The sequence below is a fragment of the Ricinus communis genome, chromosome 7 (genome assembly GCF_019578655.1).
Source record: "Ricinus communis isolate WT05 ecotype wild-type chromosome 7, ASM1957865v1, whole genome shotgun sequence".
In the NCBI taxonomy this organism is placed as follows: domain Eukaryota; kingdom Viridiplantae; phylum Streptophyta; class Magnoliopsida; order Malpighiales; family Euphorbiaceae; genus Ricinus; species Ricinus communis.
Genome location: NC_063262.1, coordinates 6,404,491 through 6,416,040, shown reverse-complemented (window position 1 = coordinate 6,416,040; position 11,550 = coordinate 6,404,491). Strand labels below are relative to the sequence as shown.

The window sequence follows — 11,550 nt, the reverse complement described above, 5'->3', positions numbered from 1 at the left end:
ATATTAGTTTGTGCCATGTTTGATCTGACATTTTGACATTCACAGCCTGGACAAACTACTGAAAGAGTAATTAATGAAGGTCTACAAGTAGAGGAAATGGAAACTGATCCTCAAACTAGGTTCCCAATACCATGTGAAAGAGACTTCAGAAGAAGCAAAGAGAAAATGGATGCATTATCTATTACAAGGACAATTAAATTCACTGGAGATGGCTCAGAAGTTACATTTGCTACTAACGTGCCATTTGAACCTCCAAAAGTGCAATGGAGAGGAGGAGTTGCAATTAGCTCTTCACAGTTGCAAACTCAAAAAGAGCAACTAATAGGCAGACAAAAAAAGAAAGGCAAGATAGTTAGTGATGCTACTACAACAGACCAATAGTTTACCACAAATTATTAGTTTGACTGGAGCACTTTGATGTTTTCTTCCTTAGAGCTAGCAATATCTTTTTTGGTATTCTGTTGCTACTTTGGTGTTTTATGCCTTAGAGCAAGCATTATCTTTTTTGTCATCATTTAACTGCAGTAACAGGTGATTCCAGTAACTTTTGTATATTATTGCTACTTTGGTGTTATTTGCTTGTGAGCAAATGGTGTTGATACTTTAGCTTAATATTGACTGCAGTATGCCAATGTCATTGCTTTTTGGTTATGATATGAATGTCGTTTAGCAAATCTTTTCCATTTACAACAATTAATTTCAGTGTATAGCCAGTGTTCAAATCAACTGTCATAATTTCATTTTATCAAACCATTAACAAAATTACACAAATAATAGTTCTGCTCCAAGCAATTTACCACAACTAATTTCATTTCACCAAATTCCTATAAGCAATCCAAGCTAATAATGCAATTAACAAGACAACAAAATTATTTTTCGTCTTCGTATTTTCATGTTGAAGCTGTTCAATTTCTGTTTCTTTGCTAGCTTTCAAATTCCTCAGCTCAGTCCACATCCTTTCCATTTCAGTTTGCAAATCTCTTTCATTTCTTCCCTTACATCTTTTTCTCTATCTTCACACTTTGGACTTTTACAGCATTTTCGAAACTTTCTTCATTCATACAATCTTCGACATCCAGATTTTCAACCTTCATAGAACCTTCGACATTCATCGAACCTTCGACATCCAGGACTTCCGGCATTCGCAAAACTTTCGACATTCACAGAACCTTAGTGTCATTGCTTCATGTGGTTGTTGATGATGGCGATGTCAACATTAATTGCTTCCTGTGGTTGTTGAAATCAATTTGTTAATTTAGGGTTACTTATTTTCTATGAAAAGGAAATTGATGAAAGAGAAATGGAGATAGTGATAGAGAGCAATTTTTCTTTTGGAAACCATTGGATTGTAGGTCCTACCTCAGTTGCATTTAACGGAAGTTTCTACTATTCTTCGGCTCTGTTTTAAAGAGGGGCTTAAAAATTCTGTTTGACGAGATATTATATGTAACTGGCTAAAAACAAACTTGGAAGGCCAATCCGCACCGGTGGGGGGCAAATTTAAATTCCCTTCTTTTTATGTCTAGAGCAAATGCTTGCGATTTTTTTCAATTAATCAAACGTGCATTTTAGCTTTTTTCAATTAAAGAAACGTAACCATGTTATAAAAATTCTTCTTCACAAGGAGTCTTTCTCTATTTGTGGAGCTCTTCACAAGGATTAAGCTTCAAAATTGTGGGCCAAGCATGTCCAATCTCCTCGTCTTAACTTCTCAATAATGTCCACTTCCTTTTTGATTAAGAACTTGGTGAAAGAATAGTTTTCATTTACTTTCTTTAAATAGTTGTAAAAATGACTAATAATTTTTATTTCTTTTCTTAAACTGCAGTTGACAAATTCTACTTACTATATTCTTTGACAGTCAATATTATACATTATTAGGTTCATATATTTTTTTACTTTTAATAACATAAATAGAAATTATTGTTAAAATCATAGTGCATACATTCTATCTAAGTTTACTCTGGGTTTACAAAAGTAAACCGATGAACATTGAAATTCATTAGGAACAGGAAAACAATCTCTCTTTCGATTATCATCCCATAAACTTTTGGCCTCATTTCATGACAAGGAAAAAAAAAAGGTTCTAGCCAATACAAAACGGCTGCAAGAGGACGGGGAAAAAAAACAGGAAGAGTGAAAGGTGCCCTTCTAAGGCAAAGCCCAGTTTTACTAGATAAGCTATTTGGAAGCAATCAATTTCCTGGCAACCTTTACCAATAAGCCAATATCCGACTAATGACTCAGCAGTCAAGTTGATGCACAACGTTAGTTGAGATTTACAGTTAGAGAATTGGTTTAAGCAAATAAAGGGGAAAAGGTTTAAAAGAATAGCAGCCGCAAAAAATAAAATGTGACTGCATAAATACTGCAAATAAGTCTTCAACATACAAGAAAAATCATCTAATCATAAATGAAACCATCCACCAGAGAGAAACAAAATGAGGTGATTCACAATCCCACAGCATATGAAAGTAAAAACAAATATTTCAGATGTTCGAAATTGTTTATAGATGCAGGAAACATCCAAAATTGAACTTCCAAAAGCCAAAGAACAGTAACAATCAAAATTACCTCAACCTATTCAAGAAATGACATCGCTCGTAGAAGCATCTATGCCGAGAGCTTTGAGGCTGCAGATAGCCTAGATCTCTTCTTTGCCAAACTTTCACTGCGGCGTTCACGCTGCTCCTTCAACCTGGAGGCAAGGAGCTTCTGGTACTCAGCAGCCTCAGCCTTGGCCTTTGCAATTCTCTTCTTCTTGTCAGCAATTCTAGCACGCTTCCTTTGCAAAGTCAATGGAGTCACCAGCCTCTGAATTTTAGGGGCCTTACTAACCTTCTTACCTGCCAACCCAAGAAAAGCCAACTTATAGTATTCTTTTTCCAACTTCTTTAAGGCAATCTAAAATTATCACCATTCCAATAAAATATAGTACATTATCCTCTGCACATTGTACTGATAATAAAAAGAGAATAGTACCACAGCAACTAACCAGATTTGGTTGTAAATGTTCGGCGATAAGTGTTGACATATTTCCGGACATCATCCTCCTTTGAGAGGTTAAACAGTTTCCGGATCTTTGATGCTCTCTTAGGACCCCTCATTCTAGGCTTCTCAACATCTGTCAGTCCAGGCAGATCATTTTCACCTTTCTTGACTATAACCAAGTTCAGAACTGAGAGATCTTGACTAACAATGCACCCACGAACAGACTTCCTTCTACGTTCTCCATTCCTCCTTCCATAACCACGGAAGCAAGGGGTACCTGTTCACACAACCATCATATTTACTTTAGTTCCATAAGCAATACAAGGATCTCATTAAAAAAAGCACGACATGGAACATCTACTGTACTGCTCTGTCGCAGAATCATCCCACTCACAAAAAATATGAATGAATAAATAGATAAAATAGACAAATAGATTGAGAAGAAGTTCTTCATATATAAACAAAGAGCAATACAAGTAGATAAAATGCCACAAACCTCTGTGAAGCAGAAGTCGAACACGGCCTGGAGTTAGAACTCCTTGCTTCATTGGAAAACCCTGTTTGTCACAGCCTCCCATAATCTTAAATACATAACCCTTGAACTCCTGAAAGTCCATACAGATGGATCAATATATAAAAATCACAGGTGCATCGCTTTGGAAGATTAGCCCATTCCCCAGACCAAAAGCAACTACATACCTCACCCAGTGCATCTCCACTGACTTCTTGTGAGATCCTCTTATCAAAAAATGCACGGCTGTCATAAGAAAAACACTCAACATAAGTTTGGCTACTCTAATCTACTAGCTTCTCCCATTACATGGATTAAATTGCACTATCATGCAATAAAAAATGCTTAATGTCTAAAGCAATTAGAGCTGTGTCATTAACTGTTCCTTTTTGGCAAGATTATCTAAGTAGGAATATAAGATAAACCATAGATGCATTTCCAAAGTGTACATTCAGAAATGCGTTGTCCCATTATCAAATTCTAATTCGGAGATGAAAGAACAGTGTTTGTACTAGCCAACAATAAACAAAATAGATACACAGCAATGCTTGAAAAGCCTCCGCTAAATCAAATATCCTAAAAATCCATCAGTCACTAAACTTGGACCATCCTAACCTAGGCAGTATAACAACAGGAGGAAACCATATCTCATTTTACTCACACTAACCATTGGCAAACTGTAACAATTCACGATATATTATGCTCTTTTCATTCCTACTTCTTGTACTACATTTTCTTAATGAATGGTCTTTTTACAACAAAATAAAAGCTGTAATATGTGGCACATAATGAAGTCCTTAAATTCCAATACCCATAACAACAAAATCTCAATCATCCAACAAATTTGAATTCATCAGCATTCCTGATAATACGAATTAAGTTGCCTAATGATTTTAAACTTAGCTATCAAATTAACAAGAGATAGAGAGATCAGTACAGTTTCTGGTCATCGTCAATCTCAAGCTTCTTCTGGCACCCAGTGGTTGGATTTGCGATATTGAACTGTCCTCAAAGTACATAATGTTAGCATAAAATTGAGAATTAGGGTTCTGATACTGAACAAATAAAACGCAGAAGGGTACACAAAAATATAACCTTCATTTTTGCTGATACGGCCCTGATTCAGCGACTCCAATTTAGCTCAAAGAAGGGCTCTTGCTGTTGCAAAATTAGGGTTTTTGCTTTTGTGGCTTTTATGCCGTTTATATACGGAGCAAGGGGATTCTTGGGTGTGGCTAAGGACATCAGTTTGAATGTGTGCGTTTTGTTGACAAGTGAACACGTGTAGACGTGAATGGGTTTGGGGCTTGATGTGAAATGGGCAATTCTGCGTAATGATTGCAGTTCTAGTAATAGATGTATTTTAGAATTACTCCTTCTTGGGCATTTGCAAATGCCCGGAAATCACTCATTGGGAAGGAAAAAGCAAAAAGGCCTTCTCATAGCCCACAATTTACATTTATTACTTTTATCAATTATCATAATCATAATCATAATACTGCTGGATAAATTTACTGACCGGAACTTATTAGTTGTTTAGTTAATTAAATAAATTTAATTATCAATTGATTTAATAATTAATAATTTATTTAGTATAATTAATTTTGAAACTCTAACTCTATTAGAACTTTCTGTGATTAAATATAATTGAGTTTAACTTTAAAAATCTAATTTTATTAATATTTTCAACAAGTAAGATTTTATAAAAGGATAACCAATATGAATTTTTTGTATTCATTGTACTTACTATATATCTAAAATTAAGATTTCAATAAGTGGAATTTTCATACTCATAGTAATATGAATATTTAGATAGTTATAGTAATATATAATATATAATAAAAATTTACTTGTATGTACTATAGATGTATAATACTATATAAATTCTTAAGAATTAATTTTTATTTTTATTTTAATACTTTATTAACATAATTAAATACTAGATTAGTTAGTAAGTTATATATAGTACTTAGATATTGATCAAACAATAATATTATTTTTATTTATTATAAATTTTATCTTTTTTATAATTTAAAATCAGTAATATTTTATAACTATGAATTCATTTATATAATTTTAACTTGTTTAAAAATAATTAAAATTATATATAATTTATTAATAATTTAAATTAAATAAATATATATACATATAACTAATAAATTATTTAAAATAATACTGATTAATAGTAATAATTAAAAATATACAATTATAATAGTAGAGCACCATAATAATATTTTAGTAAAATCTTACAATAAAATATAATTTATATCATTAAAACATACATAATATATAAGTTTGATGTATTTTCTTTGGTGCACATTATCTTATAATAATAATAATAATAATATATCATTATTTCGTTCTTTTTATCTCTCTTTATTTTTTTTCTTATATCTCTTTTCATTTATTTCATCATTTTCATTTTTGTTCTTCCTCTTACTTTCTTTTTTTATTCTTATTTTCTCTATAATTATTTTCTTCCACCATTTTTTCTTCTTACTATATTTATTATTATTCCTTTCTTTTTTATTATTTCATGATTATTATTATTTATTATCGATAAAGATTAGTTGGACACGAGTATAAAATCAAAAGAAAATGTTATTAATTTAATAAAAAATTAATTGTATATTAAAATAAAAAATACATAATAATTTAAATAAATAATAGTTGTTAAAAATGTAAAATCAGCGATGTATTAGTGGCAATTCTTTTCAAATTATTTTAGGGATGATTTTTCTACCGTCGCTGCAATTAACGACGAGCCGTCCACCACTAGTCCTTCCGGAGGTAAAAATTCTATCGCTAATAGAGAGATTCTTGGACCTAATTTAGCAATAAATTTATTTGTCGCTAAAAACAAAAAGTCGTTGCTAGTTTCATGATAGACAAAGAAAATCCACAATTAAAGCATTAGCATGAATCATTTAGCAAGGAACACGTGTCTATTGTTATCTATTGCTAATGGCCTTCGACGACAGATTTTATTTTCTCACTTCATAGACGGATTTAGCCCATAGCTGAAAGTTTTCTTTTTGTGTAAAAAATAATAATTATATAATAATTACAAATAAATAGTATTTGCTATAGTAAACATTAAAATAAATTCTAGAAAATAATAACAAGGTTAACGACAGTATAAAAGATATTATTATTTATATCTCAAAATTTTAAATTAGAACAAATGAATTGTGGAGCTCGTGCATGAAAACTAGTCAACTAAAGTAGGCAGTACCTCCTTTACTCGACTGGGTTTTGAGCCATTCATTTTGTTCTTCTTTGTTTTGAGAAGGATTTTGATGTTTACGTTTGACCTTGATGAATAAATTATATTGTAGGAATGAAGACATTTTAAAAATTCAATACATTACGTTGAGATTTAAACATGGAGAAAATGAAAAGTGTTTACTTTTAATTCAAGTGGTTAACCATAACAACTTCACTCATTCCACTAAATCTGTAAGCTAATCCACCTCATGTCTTAGTCACCTGATCAAAGCAATTTTATAGAAGATAAGATTAACAACATATTTATATATATATAAATATATGAAAGAAAGTTACATTAATGTTAAAAGATTCATTTAAAAAATGGACAATGTGATATACATGGAAAAGAGTTTTTGTGGTATGTGTTATGTAGTTATACATGATGTTATCAGACATCAGGTCATCTAGATGTCAAAGAACACAGAATTACAGAAAATATTATCTCAAAAAATTTAATATTAGTTATAAAAGTTTTAATTAAATTAGAAAGAATCTTAATGTAAATTCTTGAATGGGTGCTCAACTTTTAATACGAAAAGATTTGCACACTTTCGAGTAAGCATCAAGACACAAAGTGATGCATTTTGTATTCTCGTTAGATAAGAGCACTGAAACTGATACGGATGTTATACAATACTAATATCTATGTATCTTTTGCTTTTTCTTTTTTGTCTCATCTAGAATATTAAATCGTTTACTGCTCGACTGCTTGCTATCTCACATTCTATTTAGCAAAATTAGAAATCAAATACGATAAAATATTAATAAAGTAAATATAAAATAATATTCTAAAAGTAAAAATAGAGTTTTTAATTTTATTTTATTTAAATACCATGAGTGATAATTAAAGAATTTAAATAAAAAATAATAATATAGAAGTTATAAACTATAATTCCTCAACTTACTGATTTTACTTTTTAATAGCTTTTTTCTTTTTAAATAAGAATTAGAGGTTCTAAAATTTTATAAAACCCTAAAAGATATTAGCTGTTAATAAAATTATATTTTGGCCAAATTTTGTTTTTAAAAAAGTTCTAAAGGCTGAATGCATCTTTTAACCATGGGAAAATGATTAAGAGAATTATTAGAAAACTAAAGAAGCAGCATACATATATTCCACCAATTGTACCTTTGTACACCAACCAAAACACTAATTGCAAACAAAACAAAAAAAAAAAAAAAAAGCACAAACCTTCATACTAAGTAAAATCAACATCACCCACATCCCTCCTATACATGAAAACAATGGCATTATCCTTAAACTGCCATTTTCACCAATATTGGCTAGCAAAACTCCTTATGCTTCAAATTTGAATCACAATGCACAAACAAAATCACCACTTGTCTCTATATCATCTATGTCAGCATCATCTATGTCATCGAGATCCATACTCCCTCCAATTAAATGTCCACCGAGTTTGAGCCCATCTGCAGGTTTCCTTGCCTCTTGAATTATGGCCAATATTTCTTCAATGCTTTGTGATTCTTCACCATTATCAGCATTTTGCAGGCCACCATCCCCTTCTTCCATGAATTCTATAGGCAAGTCCTTTAGGAACCAAGGGTGCTTTTTAATTTCTGGTATTGTTATTCTCTACAATTGAAAGAAAGCATACATTTGAGGTGTTGCATATTGAGAAACTAGCAACGGAAATCGTTTTGGCGTTTACCTTTTCAGGGTCAGCTACAAAAATCCGAGATAAAAGATGTTTACATTCCGTGGTAACTCTAACATAGTCTGGAATTGAGTAGTGTACACTAAGAATCCTCTGTCATTGGCAAGTTATCAATAGTATCAAGGCCTATGAAAGTAGGACACTAAATTATAAATGGGTCATTTACAATTAATGCTATAACTAACCTGAATAGTTTTTCTGAAGTTTCTTGGATCTTCAGGATCTTCAAATGGATAAGCTCCAACCAGCATCACATATAAGGTAACCCCACAAGACCAAACATCTGCAATCTATATATAAATATAAATCTTATCAATGTGAAAGACAGCAATACTGGACCTGGATGTTAGGTGATTGACCCTAAAAAGATAACATGACAATATCAAGATCCAGAGCAATGAATTGAAGGGATACCTTCCCATCATATTCTTTTCTTGATAAGACCTCTGGTGCAATGTAGGCAGGTGTTCCTACTGTAGACTTGGGTTGAGAATGCAATACAGAAGACTATACAGAGACAGGTAAAAACAGTAAGGATTAAGAATTTTAAATTTCAAAACTAAATTGCATAATAAACAGTTAGAATGTTCATTGCCTTAGAATAGCCAAAATCACATATCTTAAGGCGCGGTGCTGAGCTTCCATCTAATAGTGTATTTTCCAGCTTAAGGTCTCTGTGGCAAATTTGCTGCAGCATACAACAGAAGTTCATTAATTTCATAATAAGCATGGACTAAATTATTATTTGTAAAATGGGTAGAGAACAGTACCATAGAATGGCAATAGCTAACTCCCGATATGAGTTGTTGAAAGAAAAATCTTGCCTGATATAAATTACAGAACAGGTGAAAATTGAAAGTTATCTGGTATAAGACGTTTACATATATATTTATATATACCTCATCTTCACTGAATCTCCCAGCATTGCATATTCTCTCAAAAAGTTCTCCTCCAGCTGCATATTCCATGACTATGGCTAAATGAGTTGGTGTGAGAAATACCTACACAATAAATTCATCTATTTACAATCTATAAAAATTGTGTTTTCTCTTACAATTGGTTCAACAAGCACTTCCACTTTTCTATGTATAATTTCATCCCTTTCCTATCTTCTTGAGAAGTGACATAAAAGAACTGGTTTCAGATTAACCTATCTTGTCAGTAATTGCTTGTTGACAAAGCAGAGTAAAAAGCAGCTTCGCCAAGCCTATTTTGGGAAAATCCTGAAGTTATTGTTTTGGCTTATTCCACTAAGCAAAAACATGAAAAGTGGGAAAAACAGAATAATTCTGCCTCTGAAATATGTTCTGTTCAGAGCAACCAACCAATAACTCTTGTTTCCTCAAGAGTCTTTGTGGTCTAAAACAAAAAGTAGAACATTGCAAACCCACTTGCATACCTCTTTGAATCTTATTATGTTGGGATGCTTCAGTGACCTATGGTTCATGATTTCTCTCTGAACATGCTCATCAATCTAAAGAAGAAAACAAAACCCAACAAGAAATAAGACTACCAAAATGAATCCATTAATTAAACAAACAATTCAAATTAACAGAACCCACCATAATTAAGATATTGAAGAAATCAAACAAGAACATGGGTTATATACACATCTTATACACTTTCCAACCCAAAAGCAAAAAAAGAAAAAAAGATCAGCAACAACTGAGAGAGAGAAAAAAGGAAGAACCTTTAGGCCTCTCTCAATATACTTGACAGCATAAAGTTCACCACTCCATTTATCTCTAACAAGCTTAGCTACACCAAAGTTTCCAGACCCAATATCTCTCAATATCTCATAACGCTCCATCAGTTGAGAATACAGCTGAGCTAGCTTGCTATTATACTTGGCTCTATAAAAAAACAAATTCCTCAACTCTTATTTATGCTGGTTGATGAATGATAGAAGTGTGGTGAATATGACTGCTCGAATTGTCTTTGTTGTTATATGCATTTGAGAATCTCTATCTATCTCCACGATGCCTATTGGCTTCCTTCCACGGCCAACAAAGAATGAGAAAGGTGGAAAAGCTAAGTGTGGGGTTTGTGTTATTGCCCTTATTCTGGTGTCCAAGTTTATGTCTTTGGAAATTGTGCTTTTGTGTCAACGAACAAGGACAAGAGAAGCAGCATTCCACGTGGCTTCCTTCTACTGGCTCATTCTTGGAACAAAGTTGTTACCCACTTGGTATTTTCCTCTCTTCTTTGCTTATCCAACCTCAGCACTCCATGTCTGCCTCTCTTAACTTACTTCTATTCCTCTTGCAATTTTTCTTTGCTTTTTTTTTTTTTTTTTTTTAAGTTAATGAGTTAACTCTATGCCTTACATAATTTGTAGCTTAATGTGAAAATTAGAAACGGGTTATTTTCTTTTCATTTACAAAGTAATAAATTTTTATTAATATTAGTGGATAGTGAACGAAAATGTCTAATAACTAAATAACATAAATAAAAGTTGTCAATCATATATTTTTAATTAGTTGTATTTTGGGAAGAGCAAAAAATTAAATAAACCAAAAAGATTGAACTGAAGTGATAATGCAGTTTGATTAGTTTTATATTTTTTTTATATAAATTTAGTTTATTCAATTTGTATTGTTACAAGAACTGAATGTATTTTAGTTCAGTTCGGTTTTAAAAGTAAAAAGCCTTAATTAATTGAAAAAAAATTATATCTTTAATTTTTATTAATGAAAATCAAACATATTATAAAATTTAGTTTGTTTTCTTATTCGATTCAATATAACTTATATTTATATGAAATTTAAATATCTTGATTCAATCTAAACTCTCAATTCATTTTGATTTATATTTACAAAAATATTTGATTTAATGTCGAACTATATCAATCCATTACTTACCCAATTATAATTCATCTTTGTTAAAATAAATAATTCATTGCATGATGTTAACATTTTAAATATAATGAATTAAAAAAATTCTAAACATTATAAATTATTGCAAAAAAAATTAAAATTTTAAAATTTTATAGTGGCAATGGTGTTTGAAATACATGTTTCAGAATATATAAATATGTAGAGTTAAAAACTTTAAGAACTAGTACTTACATTCAGATCTTAAATTGACAAAAATAGTACAATA

At 31.2% G+C, this 11,550-nt stretch overlaps 2 protein-coding genes across 4 annotated transcripts; both read right to left on the bottom strand.

Annotated features, from left to right (window-relative positions):
• Window positions 1–2,342: 2,342 nt before the first annotated feature.
• LOC8273524 (40S ribosomal protein S6) lies at window positions 2,343–4,750 on the bottom strand. Its single transcript, XM_002531623.4, has 6 exons — window positions 4,598–4,750; window positions 4,440–4,504; window positions 3,691–3,748; window positions 3,488–3,596; window positions 2,996–3,268; window positions 2,343–2,846 (listed from the first exon to the last, which is right to left on the bottom strand). Exons 1-6 carry the CDS (start codon window positions 4,601–4,603, stop codon window positions 2,614–2,616), a joined length of 744 nt encoding a protein of 247 aa, XP_002531669.1. The 5' UTR covers window positions 4,604–4,750; the 3' UTR covers window positions 2,343–2,613.
• Window positions 4,751–7,856: 3,106 nt separating this feature from the next.
• Window positions 7,857–10,648, bottom strand: LOC8273523 (serine/threonine-protein kinase SAPK1). Of its 3 annotated transcripts, none has more exons than XM_048377349.1 (9): window positions 10,139–10,648; window positions 9,848–9,922; window positions 9,348–9,449; window positions 9,219–9,272; window positions 9,044–9,136; window positions 8,863–8,955; window positions 8,634–8,738; window positions 8,443–8,541; window positions 7,857–8,321 (listed from the first exon to the last, which is right to left on the bottom strand). In XM_048377349.1, the coding sequence occupies exons 1-9, from the start codon at window positions 10,256–10,258 to the stop codon at window positions 8,088–8,090; spliced, it is 975 nt and encodes a 324-aa protein (XP_048233306.1). In that variant the 5' UTR covers window positions 10,259–10,648; the 3' UTR covers window positions 7,857–8,087. The 3 variants fall into 3 exon arrangements, with proteins under 3 accessions (XP_048233306.1, XP_048233305.1, XP_048233307.1); XM_048377348.1 differs by having other exon boundaries at window positions 7,857–8,366; window positions 10,139–10,549; XM_048377350.1 differs by lacking the exon at window positions 9,848–9,922 and having other exon boundaries at window positions 7,857–8,366; window positions 10,139–10,619.
• Between the last annotated feature and the right edge of the window lie 902 nt (window positions 10,649–11,550).

Bases quoted from the DNA above. Each gene is read 5' to 3' on its own strand.
- LOC8273523 (XM_048377348.1), bottom strand. From the start codon at position 10,258: ATGGAGCGTTATGAGATATTGAGAGATATTGGGTCTGGAAACTTTGGT. The intron at 9,273-9,347 runs GTATATATAAAT...AATTTATATCAG, and splicing joins GGAGATTCAGTGAAGATGAG to GCAAGATTTTTCTTTCAACA. The intron at 9,137-9,218 runs GTACTGTTCTCT...TGTATGCTGCAG, and splicing joins TTAGCTATTGCCATTCTATG to CAAATTTGCCACAGAGACCT.
- LOC8273524 (XM_002531623.4), bottom strand. The intron at 3,749-4,439 runs GTACTGATCTCT...TTCTTATGACAG, and splicing joins ATTGACGATGACCAGAAACT to CCGTGCATTTTTTGATAAGA. The intron at 3,269-3,487 runs GTTTGTGGCATT...TTGTGTGAACAG, and splicing joins TCGACTTCTGCTTCACAGAG to GTACCCCTTGCTTCCGTGGT.